The sequence below is a fragment of the Topomyia yanbarensis genome, chromosome 3, assembly GCF_030247195.1.
Source record: "Topomyia yanbarensis strain Yona2022 chromosome 3, ASM3024719v1, whole genome shotgun sequence".
Classification (NCBI taxonomy): domain Eukaryota; kingdom Metazoa; phylum Arthropoda; class Insecta; order Diptera; family Culicidae; genus Topomyia; species Topomyia yanbarensis.
In genome coordinates, this window is record NC_080672.1 from 217,249,139 (window position 1) to 217,266,837 (window position 17,699).

A 17,699-nucleotide genomic window follows, 5' to 3' on the forward strand; every position below is an offset into this window, starting at 1 on the left:
GCTTCAGCTCTGGGAACGAACGCAGAAGCATGGCGAGTTACCCAAATACGAACAAACGATGCAGTTCTTACGAGGTGAGTGCCAAGCTCTCGAAAGATTTCAAAGCAACCGTAAAATGGATATCCCTAAAGAACATTACAAATCTGTCAATCTCAAACTTCCTAATCAGAAAGCGCATACTGTCACGTCCTCGAGCTCAGCAAATTGCTGTCAGATTTGTGGTGATAGCCACCGTCATTTTGAATGCCCTAAATTCAACCAAATGATCATTCCTGAACGATTGAAAAAAGTGAAAGAGTTGAGTGTTTGCTTCTATTGCCTGCGTCCTGGGCATCGAGTGTTTGATTTTCATCCAAGAAATTGTGTTCAAAGTGCAATAATAATCATCATCACTCCCTTCTCCACGAAGATTCCTTATTAATTTCTCAGGAATCTGCCACATCCGATAATGAAAATGTCTCAAAGTTGCCCACCATATCTGAGCCACAGCAGCCCTCCAGTGCCGTTCCTTCATGTTCCTGCAATCATTCCCAAACATTCAAACCAATGATGGTTATGCGATTCCCTGCCGTGCATTACTCGAGAGCGGATCTCAAGTGTGTTTCTTACCATGGCCATGGCCAATCGAATACAGTCCCCTCGCGTAACTGTTTGTGTTCCCATCACAGGCATTGGCGGAGCAAAAGTGTATGCCAGTCAGAAACTAACCGTATCGGTTCAGTCCTGCTATTCTGATTTTAAAACAAAGCATGGAATGTCTTGTTGTTCCCAAGGTTACGGGAATAATTCCAGCTTCTAAAATTAATGTATCGTCGTGGCCAATCCCCACAGGAATTCAGTTAGCTGACCCTGAAGTTTTCAAACCTGAACGCGTGGATTTGCTAATTGGTGCTTCGATTTTTTTTAGTTTGCTCAAGTCCGGCCAGATTCACTTAGCGGATGGTTTACCAGAACTCCACGAGACTAATTTTGGATGGGTATTTTCTGGTGTAGTTGATGATGCTCCTAACAACCTTCAGGTAGCACACCCCGCTTCACTAGATATGCTGAACGATATTGTGGACAATTTTTGGAAGATTGAAGAAATTCCATCTACAATATTACCAACCACAGAGCAGGATGATTGCGAAAATACATTCTGCAAAACCCACCGTCGTAATGCTGATGGAAGATATGTAGTACGATTACCTTTCCGTGATGAAGTTACAGAGTTACAAGACAACAGATCCTTTGCCCTTCGTCGATTTTTACTACTGGAGAAGCATTTTAGGTCGAATCCTAATTTGAAGGCGCAGCATGAGAGTTTCATTGAAGAATATGAGATGCTAGGTCACTGCCAAGAAATAAATGAAGATGATGATTCTACCATCCAAGGGCGCTATTATATGCCACACCATGCAGTGCTGAGACCGTCCAGCTCTACTGCCAAACTCAGGGTTGTGTTTGACGGGTCAGGTAAACCTTCTCCCCAGCAAAGTTCCTTGAATGATGTATTACAAGTCGGAAGAATTGTCCAAAATGACTTGTTCAGTATTTTAATCAGTTTTCGTAAGCACCCCATAGCATTTACAGCTGATATTGCAAAAATATATCGGCAAGTTTTAATAGATCCATCACAAACTCGATTTCAACGAATGTTTTGGAGAAATGAATCTACCAAACCACTTCGAGTATTGGAATTATTGACGGTGACGTATGGAACGGCTGCAGCACCATTTTTAGCCACCCGATGCCTTGTTCAACTTTGTGACGATGAGTCTGATCGTTTCCCCATAGCTTCCAAAATTGTACGCGAGGATTGCTATGTGGATGATATACTGTCCGGAGCAGATACAGTGGAAAATGCTCAACAAGCGCAAAGTGAACTGCAAGAAATGTTCGCTAGTGGTGGATTTCCCATTCATAAATGGAGCTCCAACTGTGAAGAGGTGTTGAACTAAATTCCCGACGAAGATCGAGAGAAACTAGTTACCTTAGACCAACCGGAAGCAAGCGAAGTTGTTAAAGCTCTTGGATTAACCTGATGTCCAGCATCAGATGAGTTTGTGTTTGTGACAAGGAAGCATGATGACAACTGTCTACCATTCACAAAGCGAAAGGTACTTTCTGAAATCGGACGATTGTTCGATCCCATGGGTCTAGTGTCTCCTGTTGTCATCATTGCGAAAATGTTCATGCAAAAACTATGGATGGCGCAACTTTCTTGGGATACAAGTCTTGACGGAGGTCTTCTTGCTTCATGGTTGAAATACCACAATGCTTTACCTTAAATTAACGAAATCCGTTTTCCCCGTTGAATTAATCATCCCAATGCTCAATCTGTAGAAATTCATGAATTTTCTGATGCTTCAAATGCAGCATATGGAGCGGTTCTGTATGTACAAAGCATACTGCCCGACAACACAGCAAAGCTTTGCTTGTTGTGTAGTAAGTCCAAGGTTTTTCCACTCAAAGAACTAACCATACCTCGTAAAGAGCTACTCGCTGCGCGAATACTTTCTCGATTACTTACTAAAGCCAACACAAATCTGAAGCTTAATGTTGACAACATCGTACTTTGGTCAGATAGCCAGACCGTCTTATCGTGGCTCAAAAAACCATTGGCTTCCCTAGAAGTTTTTATTCGTAACAGAGTAAAGGAAATAAATGATGAAACAAAATTCTGCACATGGAGATACGTACCGACAAACGATAATCCAGCAGATATTATATCGAGAGAACAAATGCCTGAAGCTCTAAAACTAAACAAAGTATGGCTGAACGGTCCAAAGTTCCTAGAAATGGGAAACTATCGAGCAGAATCTCCAGAATTCATATCTGATGATGAATTACCAGGAATAAATAATAACCTTGTTCAAATTGTAGCTATCGCAACATATAACCAAGATAGCCTTCTAACTTTCTCGAAGTTTAGCTGCTTCAGAAAATTGCAAAGGGTGTTAGCTTACGTACTGCGCTTTATTAATAATTGCAGAATAAGAAGTTCCAATCGCTCGTTAAATCGCCACCCTACCGTTCCTGAATTGCGAAACTCTCTAGAGTATATAATCAAAGTAGTACAGTATGAAGTTCTTGGCGACGAAATCCAATGCATTCAGAAAAATGAGCCATTTCAGAAGATTGCAGACCTGAACCCAATACTCCACGAAGGCATTCTACGAGTTGGAGGTAGACTCAAACACTCACCTTTTCCACCCTGGCGAATGTTTCCATATTTATTACCGAAACACCCGATTGTTGATCTTCTTATTCGAGCATACCATATTGAAAACATGCATGAAGGACTCTCAAGTCTTCTGGCAACGCTTCAAAACCGTTTATGGATACAAGGAGGAAGATCCAGCGTTCGTAAAATCACAAGAAGTTGTGTTACGTGTTACCGCATAAAACCAAAGAATTGTACTCAAATGATGGGAAATTTACCTTCTTGTCGTGTGACACCTGCATTTCCATTTGAAGTGACCGGTATCGATTATGCAGGCCCTGTTCTAGTCAAACAAGGACGATACAAGCCTAAATTAGAAAAGGCATACATCGGATCCACTGGAATTGGTCTCAGACATGACTTCCGAAGCATTTATCGCATCGCTTCGTCGTTTCGTTAGCAGAAGAAGCATACCAAGAGAAATATATTCGGATAACGGATCAAATTTCAGAGGGGCAAAAAGAGAATTACATGAGCTTTTTCTACTCTTCAGATCTCAGCCGGCTACTGATGAAATTGAAAGGTTCTGTCAACTCAAAGAGATCGTTTGGTCATTTATTCCTCCTGAGGCTCCCAACTATGGTGGTCTTTGGGAAGCTGCGGTAAAAAGTGCAAAATACCACCTAAAACGAACCGTAAAGGACGCTCAATTAACTTTTGAAGAATACGTGACATTATTGACGCAAGTTGAGGAGATATTAAATTCACGTCCTCTATACACGTTACCATCTGAACCTGGTGAACCGGAGGTTCTAACACCAGACCATTTTCTGATTGGATGACCACTCACTGCCTTGCCAGAACCAAGGTGTGATAAAATTCGCATAAATCAACTTGGCCGGTGGCAATATCTCCAAAGACTATGAGATAAATTTTGGAGAAAGTGGAAACACGCATATTTGCAGACGTTACAGACACGAACAAAACAAAGGCTCAAATTACCGAACATCAAACCCGGAATGATGGTTCTTCTAGAAGAGAAAGATTCATCTCCTCAATATTGGAAGTTAGGAAGAATCGTGGATACCTTTCCAGGACCAGATGAACTGGTACGTACAGTAGACGTTCGAGTGGGTGACACTATCTACAGACGCCCAATCTACAAACTTGCTGTATTGCCTCTAGCAGACAACGAGATCATGCAGTCTTCAGTCAATCTTCAGCCCCGCGGGAATATGTTCGCTACCCGCTCCGGTACGATTCCTGCCCAAACTGAAAAACCAGCAGTTTAGGAATATTTGGTTTGCCGCGATTCTTTGCCACAGAAAGTTCCAGTAGCACCCAGTACACACACGAACGAACATCAATGAATAAAACAAAAAGAAGAAGTCGCCGCTAGCGGCTGACGTTGGCTCCGCCCACCAGAAGAGGAATGCGTGCATCGAGAAGATTCGACCGCTGTTTGATTTTATATAAATACGTGCTATGTTCGCTAAAAAAGATCAGTTATAAATTTACCGTCAAATAAAGTGAATCAAAAATACAAAGTGGTATAAATAGAGTTCGCTACCAAAGCCTTACTGCTGACCAACGACTTGAGTGGACCTTCCTTACCGGTCCTTTTCAGGATCAGAAGAATTAAATAAGAAATCCACAAGAGAGTCAAACGGTCACCATCGCTTTTCCCTTTGAAGCCGGGCAAGCGCTTCAACAAAAACTGTGTTCCGAATTTTGTTCAACTGAAAATATATTTTCGAACCACCCTCCTATGATTGTTAGATGTTTAAAAAAATCGTCTCATTCAATGTACTAATTGAATTACAGCTATCTGCGTTATATCAGACAGTCAGTCGATATTCCGTTGAATATTTTGGAATGAGCAAATTTTCATTCACTTCCTCCGAGAAATCGAGCCGCCAGCAGTGACCCGCTTTCCACACTAATCCACACTTCGGATAGATAATAAAAATGAATGCAAAATTGTTCTCAATTTTTATAAAAAAAATCGTATTGTCATGAATTCGCATGCTTAACCCATAAAAAATCTTTTCTCAAAGTGCAATTGCGAAAAGTGTCGTGAAAGAATATCTTTACACTCCGTAAACTGGAACATAGTAGAATACGCACAAGAAAATTGAATTTAGAGTCAATCTCAGGATTTCCTGAGTTGTTCAATAAACATCACCGCTTCCATTTTCGATCAATTTGAGTATTTTTTTATATTTCAGATTAGAAAACATTTTTGCTATAGTCGCTGGATCACGAATTAGTTGTGCGCCTCTTTTCAACATGTCAGCTAAGATATTAGTATACAGTACTAAACATATTCCGAGAAAAGCTCATTTGAATATGTCCTCATTTGGTTATATCGCCACAACAACCGATCAAGAAGAGCTTTGCATCCTTACTAACTACATTTGAGTTTCCGAAGATTTTCGCAGACAATGGCCTCCTAAAAATACAGATACAGAAAAAATTACAATGAAGTCCGCTTTTAGCGTTTATATGGACGACAAATAACTTCCTAATACAGAACCTGTGCCTCAATATCTCAGGCGCAAATTGATATCTTGCGATAGTATGGAAAACCTGAACCTTTGAAACTTTTTAGAACTAGTATGAGACATTATTTTGGTAATTAGAAATAACAGTTTTCCATTTCACTCATTACTCCGATCATCCACGTGCTGCAATAGCTATAGATGTATCCACGTGCTATATGTAGCAGCAAGGAAGCCGAAGTTGTCACATACACATGCACGTTGAGCCAGGCGCGCTAACAGTGGTGTAACTGCGTAGTAGCGCGCGCATCCGCAAATAAAGAAATTCTCGACCAATAGATGTATTTGCAAGCGTTGAATGTATTTTATTCAACGCATAACAATGTAAAAATCGTATTCTGCATCTTTTGGTAATCTACATGATTACAAACAGTTATAATCCATAAATGAACTTGTAATATACTACGAAGGAATAGGACGGAATCCTTATTGATACAACACTGGTTTTGGTGGGGTGGAAACCAGAGAATGCAGAGAAATGGGAGAGGCAATTTTGTTTTCGGGAGAGGAATCATAAACTTTGGAAGTAATTGGAAATTTGAAATAGATTTTTCACCAATGTCTTCGGTAATTATCCTAGTTTACCGGATACCATTCATTTTTTTAATTTTTGGTCTATTTCCAAAAATATTGCGAGATTAAGGCAAAAAGGTACCGATTTGCTACCCTATTGGCACAGAAATGCAGACTCCCACGTTAAATGAGTCGGCCACGATTTAAAAATTTTCGGACGTATGTGTAATATAAAAACACTGAAATATATGTTTACGACTAGCTATAATCGATTATATAAGATGAAAAACCTACCTTTGCATCAACTCTGATTTAGAGATATATCATCATGAGATTTGTTAACTCTCCAAACCAATATATGAGTAGCAATATCGCATGAATCATCCACACTTTCTTCTAAAATAAAAACACCAAGGATAAAAAATAAAATTGTCATCAATTATATTTTTAATTAGTATGAGTAATCATTTTATCTTCAGTGCATGAGAAAGCTTACACAAATATTTTTCGTCTGTTCCTTTATTGAAATATTAAGAGATATTTAATATTAAATGTGGGCAAAGAATTTATACCGTGTTTCAATATCTAGAAATAGGACCAAAAACAGACAATCAATTATTCACGCCAAAACGGCTAATTTAAGCCCACTAGCATTTTCGGAGTATTTATTGAACGCAATGTGCTCATTCTTTTAGTATTGCGTTTACACAGATTCATCTTCCTACAAGTGAAATATTTTCATTAATTTGTTTTTAAGAGATCATATTGAGATAATGCACAGTGGCATAACGTCTGACATAATCCCAATCGAAAATGTTATGTAATTTTTTTCAAACATTTATTTCATATTTCTTCTAGCTTGAATACAATTATCTCAACATTTTACAATAATTGGATGAAAAAAATTTTATATGTTGTTCAAATAAGTGGTGTCGAGGATTTCTATTCAATTTAATTCATACGAATTCCTCAAAACTTCAAACTTCATGGCCGATTGTATTTATTTTGGGTTTTTTGAAATTTTATTAGTACGCACCAGGCACCAGGGAGGGGGGGCTATGTGATGTTTCCCCCCGGGCTCGGAGCTCTAGCTGTGGCCCGGATTTTGTGTAGAAACTGTTGTTTCGACTAATATTAATTTGACAAGCACTTTTCTTATTTATTTATTTATCTTGATAAAACACATGTGCCTAATAAAAGTTTTATTGCATCAACTACCAGGCAAAAGAACATGTTTATGTTTAAACATTATGTTTATATCGTTACTAACAGACCCCTTGGCCCCAATGGTGGTAGCTTAAACTAATTTCATTTTAAAATTGCCAATATTTTCGCTTTTATCGCATTCCGCGTCCGGTTGAAGTCAAAGGCCGTCGCCCCACTGTTAAAAATTCGCTGGAGTCCGGTAACAGCGCTATGCCAACCATAGTTGATTCTCCTGAACGGAACTCGCAGAAGAAAGTTATTTCGTAGAGCTCGAACGCGGGCTTGAAGATCCAGACGTCCGAGGATTGTAGGGCAATCCACTCTGGCAGAGAGTAAGTCCGAGACGAACAGGGCTCGAGAGCAGTCTCTCCGAATGCTGAGTGTATCGAGGTGTATTAGCTGGCAACGGTTTTCATAGCTCGGCAACTGAAATCTGTTTCGCCATGGGAGATGCCGAAGGGCGAAGCGTATGAACCGGCGTTGGACAACCTCGATTCTGCCAATCTCGTTCTGGTAGTACGGACTCCAAATAGCAGAACAATATTCAACGTTGAGCGGACCAACGCGCAGTAAAGCGATTTAAGACAGTATACGTCCCTGAAGTTTTCCGCTATTCGGAAGATGAACCCAAGCTGCTGTGATACCTTATCCACGATGTATGAAATATGTGCTTTGAACGTTAGTGCCGAATCCATGATGACTCCGAGATCCTTGCTGTGATAGTGTCTTGGAATGCTCGAGCCGAAGAAATGGTAGTTAAACTGAGTCGGATGGCGTTTCCGTGTGAACGTAACGATTGAGCATTTGCTCGGGTTTAAAACCATTCGGTTTAGATCACACCACGTACTAAAGCTGTCTAGTTCCCTCTGAAGAAGCTCGGCATCGGTTTTATCCTGTATTTGTCGAAAAAATTTCATGTCGTCAGCGAAAGAAAGGCGGGGTCCTTGTAATGTGATATTGACGTCAATAAAGTAGAGGAGGAATACTACTGGACCGAGATGGCTTCCTTGTGGTATGCCGGATGTAGCGAAGAATGGGGCAGATAGACAGTCCTTTATGCTGATTTGGAGTTGCCTTCCATCGAGGTAGGAACGAAACCAGCGCAGGAGTTGTCCATGAATTCCGAGTTTGTCCAGCTTCGCTATTGCGATATCATGGTTGATTTTGTCGAAGGCCGCAGATAGATCTATGTAAATAGCATCGGTTTGCAATCTGTCAGGGAATCCATCCATTACATATTTTGTGAATGAGAGCAGATTTATCGTTGTCGATCGTTTAGGCATAAAACCGTGTTGGTCAACTGCAATGTAGTGTTTGCAGTGAAAGAAAATAGGGTCTAAAACGACCAGCTCGAATAGTTTTGATACGGCACTTAAACACGAGATTCCCCGATAATAGTCAATGTTCGATTTGTTTCCTTTATTATGAACTGGAAACATGTGCGCTGCTTTCCAGCAGAAAGGGAATGTTCCAGTAGTGAATGATAGCCCGAAGACTCGCCGAAGTGGTTCAAGAAGCCCGCTGATGCACTTTTTACGAAAATTGAGGGAACGCCATCTGGACCCGGGGAACAAGAAGCTTTCAGTTTGGCATTTGCTGCAAGAATGGCGGTATTATCAACACAAATTCGGTTGATGGTTCGTCCTAGAGAAGGAGTTAAATTGGCGGCGGCAGCGACTTGTTGAGGTGGAAGGCGTTCGTTGAAAAAAAACGCTTGAAAATTTGTCGGAGAACAGTTGGCTAATTTCCTTAGTGTCAGTGCCCAAAACTCCATTAAGCGAATGCAAGATGGTAAACCGGATTCTTTTCGCTGCTCGTTAACATACTCCCAGAACGACTTGGGCTTGGATTTCAGTTGACGCTCGACGTTTCGCTGGTGTCTAAAAAAGGCTTGCTTTACTGTTTGTATTCGTGGTTGAGTTGAAATTGAAAAAAGTTTTGAAATGAAATTAAAATTCTAATGTCTTGTGCATGAAGATAGCTTGTCTTTTTGAATTCTGAATTGCGGCAATTTTAAACTTCCTCGAAATTTTTTTTTCGTTAAGTGAAAAATAATTGAAACGGTAAAGATAGACACGTCAACCTTTATCAGGACACATGTTAGTGAACTCGGGTGATTCGTAATTATTCTGCCTAAGCCATTAACAGAAGACAAATATTAAGTCCGTACGATATTAAGCCTATTTTAATGACCCTACCACTTCTAGTTTTCCGATCTGTTTACTTCACATCCTGGCTCTCACTTGAGTACTATGGCTCTAATTTTCATAACTTTCCCTACCCAGTAATCTCTAGCTAATTAAATGTCGTTAAAATGTAAAAAAACCGGACTCTACTTTCCAGATGAGCCATTCAGCTCCCGCCCTCACCTGTTCGCGAACTGCTCGGTCTAGTCCCTAACAATGGATCTAGCCTGTTCTCCTGCAACCGAGCGGTAGAAAAAAAACCTGTTGTAATCCACCTAGCAGTGCAATTGTGCCATTCTCATTTCTCTAAACTATGGCACGGAGGCTTTTTATGTTCAACATAATTGTGGAAATGTCCATTACATTCTTAGTACACTTTGCACTTATACACAATGGCATGCCAGCCACGCACTTGATGAGCTACGTGTCGACGGTGAAACACTTGAAACAAAAAAATATCATACTCCATTAGCCTAATCAGCATTAGATGTTATGTTATCTGCTTGCTAACTCATTTTGTCATGCGGGGATGGGTATGTGAGAAGGGCGAAAGTCCCATGAACGAACGACTCCCCAGCTTAAATTGGTATGCTTTGTGATATAGTGGTGGTTTAAAGATGATGGGGAGGGATATGAGGGCTGGATGGGGTGGTGGTCTGAGGGGTGATTTAAAGAGATTTTTAAGGGAGGGGAGTGAACAGTAGGGGGGGGGGGGTGAAATCCCTCTCCGTAAACCATCAACTACGCCCCTGTTAAATTCCAGAAACATTATGCGAGTCGAAAAAAAAGGCCGGTATTAGGTTGGCGTTTCTTCAGAGTGATTGCATAACCTTTCTATATGAGAAAGGCAAAAATGTGCCAAAATCCAAAAAAGTAAATCGTCGTAAATTTTTTTTTCGAGTTTGCATCAAATCTCGACGTTTCCTGCACCTTGAACACATTTAGCATCAAAAATAAAAATTCTATTTTTAATTTTTCCTATAGTTTATATGATAAATTTCTGTGTGGCCGCACTCTGAAACCCGTAATTCCGGAACCAGAATTCCGATCGATCCAAAATTCAATAGCAGCCGATGGGAAGGTTGCACCTTTCATTTGAGACTAAGTTTGGGCAAATCGGTCCAGCCATCTCTGAGAAAAATGAGTGATATTATTTGACACATACGCACATACATACACACACATACACACATATACACACACACATACAGACTTTTTCCGATCTCGACGAACTGAGTCGAATGGGATATGACACTCGGCCCTCCGGGTCGGGATTAGGTTGACGTTTTTCAGAGTGATTGCATAACCTTTCTATATGAGAAAGGCAAAAATGTGCCAAAATCCAAAAAAGTGAAGCGTCGTCAATTTTTTTTCGAGTTTGCATCAAATCTCGACGTTTCATGCACCTTGAACACATTTAGCATCAAAAATAAAAATTCAATTTTTAATTTTTCCTATAGTTTATATGAGAAATTTCTGTGTGGCCGCACTCTGAAACCCGTAATTCCGGAACCAGAATTCCGATCGATCCAAATTTCTGTATGGCCGCACTCTGAAACCCGTAATTCCGGAACCAGAATTCCGATCGATCCAAAATTCAATAGCAGCCGATGGGAAGGTTGCACCATTCATTTGAGACTAAGTTTGGGCAAATCGGTCCAGCTATCTCTGAGGAAAAAAAGGATTGACATTATTTGACACATACGCACATACATACACACACATACACACGGGGGCAGCAGGGACAGAAAGGACAGGAGTCTAGGGGCCTAACGACCCCCCCCCCCCCCCACGGCCCTACTGTGAGTTGGGGAGCTTTGCTAGGATATGGTGGGGCTAAGATTGGGCTCTTGTAAACCTCTAAAAAAGCCATAACTCCGAAAGCAGCTCCGACGAAGCGAGTCTGTGCCGCTTCTGCTAAGATCCTAAGATTCCAATAATCTAAGATCTAGGCAATAAAAGCACTCTAGCCCAACCGGAGTGCCAACCGGCACATCAGGATCGACGCCAGTAACATCCTGATTATGGTACACTGGCCATGGCGAACGTGAACGGACAGGACACGGATAACGAATAGGATGACGACTTTTAGTTGACAGGCGTGCTGTTCTACTCCCTGAGTAAGGAAGGATGACACCGACTTGAAATGGCGAGTGGGCTAACAGCATGGCTGCCTCCGTCCCAACAAAACCCTGGCAGGTCTCCGGGTACGTTCGAAACTCGCCATCATTTGGTTGGTGGTACTAGGTTCGGTTGAGGCATTCCCGATTTACGCCGATCCGGCTCTGAACACTACTCCCCATGAAGGATAGTGTCAACCCTTGCATGACCTCACTGCTGCTTTTTGGCAGCATAGATAATCATGGGATCGCGAGAGGCGACTATGTGCAGGGAGTGGAGATAGCGGCCCGGAGTTGGGACCCAATAAAATGGAGAAAAAACAAGCAACCGAAATAAATGGAGCAGGCACGGTGAATCCGTTTGCCAGAGGTGGGTTGGTGAGGTCACCACCACCAGTAGTAGCTGAAGTCATCCAGCAAGAGCAGGAGGAGGGGAAGCCGAAGCAACAGCAACAGCAGCAACAAAAACAGCCGGAGCAGAGCGGAATGAGCTACACCCCACAAACTGGTGCTGTTGCCGAAGCCCGGGAAGCCGCCAGGCGTACAGACCAATCTGTCTGATAGACACGACTGGCAAACTACTTGAGAGGATCATCCTCAACAGGCTCACCCCGTACGCGGAAGGTACGGACGGTCTGTCAAGAAACCAGTTTGGCTTTCGGAAGGGTAAGTCCACAGTGGACGCTCTCAACTCAGTGATAAATACTGCCGAGATAGCGATCCAACGAAAAAGGCGAGGTATTCGATACTGTGCGTTAGTGACACTTGACGTGAAGAACGCATTCAACAGCGCAAGCTGGGATGCCATCGCGCTCTCGTTACACCGGCTTAGCCTACCGGTGGGTCTGTACCGGATCCTGGAAAGTTACTTCCAAAACCGCGTACTGCTATACGAGACCGATGCCGGTCAGAAAAGGGTTCCGATTACCGCCGGAGTCCCGCAGGGCTCGATCCTAGGCCCGGTGCTATGGAACCTCATGTATGACGGGGTTCTGAGACTGAAGTTCCCTCCTGGGGTCAAGATCGTCGGCTTTGCCGACGACGTAACCTTGGAGGTCTACGGGGAGTCAATTCCTGAGGTAGAACTAACCGCAGAACACGCGATTAGCACGGTGGAGGAATGGATGAGCGCGAGAGGCCTGGAGCTCGCTCATCATAAGACGGAGGTAGTTATCGTCAACAACCGCAAGTCGGCACAACATGCAGTTATCCATGTGGGAGAAGTCGCGATCACTTCACAGCGAAGTCTGAAGTCTCTCGGAGTCATTATAGACGACAAGCTGACCTTCGGCAGCCATGTCGACTATACGTGCAAGAGAGCGTCGACTGCTGTTGCGGCACTATCGAGAATGATGTCCAACAGCTCAAAGGTGTGCGCCAGTAGACGTAGGTTACTGGCAGGCGTTGCCGTATCTATCCTCAGGTACGGCGGCCCGTCATGGTCAAGAGCACTGAGGGTAACCAGTTACCTACAGAAACTGGAGAGCACCTACCGCGTGATGTGCCTCAGAGTGATATCTGCCTACCGCACGGTATCACACGATGCATCCTGCGTGATAGCGAGCATGATGCCAGTCGGGCTGGTCATTCGGGAAGATGAGGAGTGCTTTGAGCTACGTGGAAATAGGGGAGTCCGCGAGCGCACCAGGGTGACCTCGGTCGCCAGATGGCAGCGTGAGTGGGACAACTCCTCGAAAGGTAGTGGACCCACCGGCTGATACCTAGCATATCGAGCTGGGTGGGAAGACCCCATGGGGAAGTTCACTTCCACCTGACACAATTCCTGTCAGGCCATGGCTGTTTCCGTCAGTACCTCCACAGGTTCGGGCACGCGGAGGTCCCAGTCTGCCCGGACTGCCCAGGTGTAGATGAAACTGCCGAACACATACTGTTCGTATGTCATCGGTTCGACGTCGAAAGAAGAGCAATGCTTGACGTCTGTGGCTGGGACACAACCCCGGATACCCTTATTCAGCGGATGTGTCAAACGGTGGAGAAGTGGAGCGCAGTCTCGGCTGCTACCATCCAGATTGCCAGTAGGCTACAGGTAATCTGGCGAACCGAGCAACAGACGGCGGGCACGGCTAACTAGTGATTGGTTAGTTGGAGCGAAAAAGGCCAAGCGCAAAATAAGAGAGTGAATGGTCTGTTCATGCCGAGGTAGGTTGGCACAGCGAATGGCAACCGCGTAAGGGGTAAACCCAGCCACCCCGAAGCAAGACAGAAGAGTGAGTGTATAGGCGTATAAGTGGACTGCCTCATGCCACGACGGGAGGGTCGTAGCGTAGTATGTTGGAACTAAGCTATCGATGCCTCATGGCGTGGCAGAGGAGTGAAAGGGTGAGCATCCAAGTCAGTCTCACACTGCATATTAAGGGTGAGCATAAAAGTCAGCCTCACAGGTTGGTAGAGGCTAGCACAAAAGTCAGCCTAGCAAGGAATGAAAAAGGTGAGCACAAAAGTCAGCCTCGCATGGTATGTCAGAAGTGGGGCCTAAGAAAAATGTCCCACATGGGATGCCAGAGGGAGTGACAAAGGTACAATAGAGTGGCACGATTGAGAGTGAATCAGGTGATAGGGTGAGCACCCAAGTCAGCCTCACATGGATGGGTAGGACGAGCACAAAAGTAAGCCTAGCAAGGAATGAGTAAGGTGAGCACACAAGTCAGCCTCGCATGGAACGTAAAAGGTGAGCACAAAAGTCAGCCTCATGTGGGAGTGTTTGAGAGTGAATCAAAGTGTGATTGAGAGAGCACCCAAGTAAGCCTCATACAGGATGTATGATCGCGTGAGTGATAGTGAATGAGTACATTGAGTACAGCCATCCCCCCAGAAGTAATACCGAGAGGTAGTTCCTGGGAAGAATGATGGCGGAGCCCAATGGAGTTTAGTCGGTATTAATGGCTGGTCACCATTCGAGTCCGACACGCCCCCAGTGCACCCCGTGTGGTAGATTGGACCCTACCGTTAGCACGTGTACTGGGCTAGGACATAAAGGTCTTCTCCATTGTAAAAAAAAAAAGAACACCCCACAAACGCCAAAGGTAGTGGTAGCGAGGCACTTGGTGGAGGAGCTCCACAAGTTCGTGGACACGAGAAACAATGTCCACAAAGACATTAAGGAGATGGTCATCAAAATCCGGAAGGCGCTACTGTCTGCCGTGAAAGAGTACGATACGGCAACGCAGAGGGCAGATTCAGCTGAGCGAGCATCGGCGTCGGCTAAGGCCACTATCCTCACTTCGTTTATGGTTGCAGGACGCAAGAAGATTGTTTCTTGGACGTGTTGTATATTTGTAATAGGATTTGAGTTGGGATTCGTGGGAATATTGTCAGACAAATTTTTGCCAATACTAGAGAAATATTCGTTGAAAACATTACATACTTCTTTAGTCTCAGTGACTCTGATATCATTGGAAATTAGGCTGATGGGAACATCCGACTTTGAACGACCAAAAATGGTATTAATATTTTTCCAAAGTTTTGAATGAGTTGTGTTGGATAGAAGGTTTTCAAAGTAGGCCTTTTTGCACCGCTTTTTCATTACATTAACTTTTTTAGTTATGTGTTGCAGAAGAGCTTTGAGGTTTTCATCATTGGGGTTATTTTTTACTCGTTTCAGATAATTACTTTTGATTTTAATCAGTGTCCACAAATCGAAATTGATCCAGGGGCAAAAAACGCCTTTACATTTAAAAGTTTTGGAGACCGTTCTAGTGTTTTCCGCAAGTAAAGAATTGTAGGTTGTGATGATATTTGTAAGACATACATCTACATCATCAATCAACTCGATGTTTTCTATGAAATTTTGGAAGTCGTTATTGAGTTTTTCATGATTGATTACTGATTTAGTCAAATTAACGGGTTCTCTTTTTACTGCAAGTTTATATGAAGATATAATTTGAACGTGATCACTAACTATGGTGTAAACCGTGTCGTTTCGTAAGCGAGCAACATCCTCCAGTCTACAAACAACGTGATCAAGAATATTTGAACTAGCTGGGCGAGTCGGAAATGTGTTCGTACATATGAAACCATACGATTCCAGGAGAGTTTTATAACGTGAGAGGACATTGTTATTCGATATGTTAACCGGTATATTGAGATCTACTACAATGAAACAGGGGCGCGAATTTGAAGCGGAAGCGAGAACACTTTCAAACTTGGCAAGGAATTGACCAATATCGTAAGATGGAGGGCGATAAAAACAATGCACATCGAAATAATGTTGCATTATGCAGAGTTCGATGTGAGCATGATGAAAGCCGTTAACAACAGTGTTCAGCACTACTCTATGAGAAATATTTTTCCTGACGTAGATAGCTACTCCACCGTTCGATTGTTCTCTACAGGAAAAAATCCCATTATAGCCCCTAATTTTAAAGATATCTTCATTGCCCGACTTGATCCACGTTTCCCCGATAACAAGCACATCAATTAATTTATTGCAACGATCCAATGTTTGCAAGATTTGATCAAATTTACAAAGCTCATTCATACCCCTTATATTCCATTGCAAAATATTCAGCGATTTACTATTATTCATTGAAACACTCGCATTATAACTGTCTATATCATCGTGAAAGAAATTTTCTATATAAGCCATTGAAATGAAATGTAAATTATATGTAAAAGAGCAAAATGTTATAAAAGCAAGAAGCACCATTCCCTCGGGATATTGTTTGTTCGTTTTCTTTTGGGTGATGGAGAAATATTCGCAGGTAGCGAGTCTGCAGCGTCAGAAGAACCATTTGAGTATAGGCTAGTTATGCGGTTTAGATCATTACGGTTTCTAATTATTTCAGGTTTTGCGTTTTCATTTTTCTTAACAAGAACAACTCCTCGACCGGACCAGACATATTTAATGTTGAGAAACTCCTGACGCTTGCGCATTTCGTTCAATAGTTCTAAGCAAAGTGGGGTTAACTCATCGCGAATCGCAACATTTGTAGGTTTGCCATTGATGACCAGGGAATCGTCGATCGAAGTAGAGATCAGTCTACCAAACTCCTTTTTTTGGTGAACAAAATCTCCTTCACGGTCCTATCTGTGAAAACCACTTTTATGGGAACCAAACTATTTGTTGCTTTTTTACCTGGTGACAACCTTTCGGCAGACACCACTGAGGAACGGTCTAGATTAGCACCAATGCAATGAGCAATTTTGATAACTAATTCAACGGTATTTTCATTACAGAGGAAGGGGACTCCCAGAAAAATGGCATTGTTTGAGACGTTATCCCGAACAGTTTCGTCTAAGTTCATCTCAAGTTTGTTTACATTTTCATAAAGGCAAGATTGTTTTTTTCTTAAGGAACTTATCTCTTGTTTTAGGGCCTCGTTTTCAGATTTTAGATCTCGAAAGTCTGAGACAATTGAATCAAATTTCGTAGATAGGAAATCTTGCGAGTTTTCAATAGCAGAGGAAATCGATATAAATTCTGCCCTCAGGTTCTGCATTTCACAAGCCACAGCACTCGCAACTGTTATTTTCAGCTCTGACCCGAGAGCGGCTACAATATCACTTTTGTTAGTTTTCATTTCAATAATCTTTTTATAAATGTCCGAACAGTTGGGTGTGCAAAAGTACATATTTTCTTTTACGCGACGAACGGCATTTCCAATGATATTGCGGCATTTGTAATGAGCGCTTTTAAAGCAATACAAGCAGGTTACCAGTTTGTTCGAGGCAGTCTCCCTTTTTTTACATTCAACGCAAATAACATCATCAGTATCCATCGCAATTAAGACAAAAAGACAAAAAAGAATACAATAATAAAGCACAAGGCACACTAGATTAAACACATAAACTAAAATTGTACATCAAAACACAAAAAAAAACTTCAATATATTTGCTGCAAAGAAAAGTAATAACAGGCACGGTGCAATTTCGGTTTCCGTGCAGAAGTGCCCAGTTTGAGCAAGCAATGTCCGATACCCACCTGCACCGATCAGAAGTGCACCTGAAA

At 42.5% G+C, this 17,699-nt stretch overlaps 1 protein-coding gene across 5 annotated transcripts in view; it reads right to left on the bottom strand.

Moving 5' to 3' along the window:
• The window catches only part of LOC131691036 (JNK-interacting protein 3), a 1,253,801-nt gene that overhangs the window by 373,731 nt on the left and 862,371 nt on the right, over positions 1–17,699 (bottom strand). Inside the window, exon 11 of one of the 5 annotated variants that reach the window (XM_058977179.1) lies at positions 6,514–6,615. The exons of the other annotated variants lie outside the window; for them this stretch is intronic. Coding sequence (XP_058833162.1) covers positions 6,521–6,615 — 95 coding nt within the window. The 3' untranslated portion in view covers positions 6,514–6,520. The remainder of the gene's footprint in view (positions 1–6,513; positions 6,616–17,699) is intronic. 5 annotated transcript variants of the gene reach the window in all.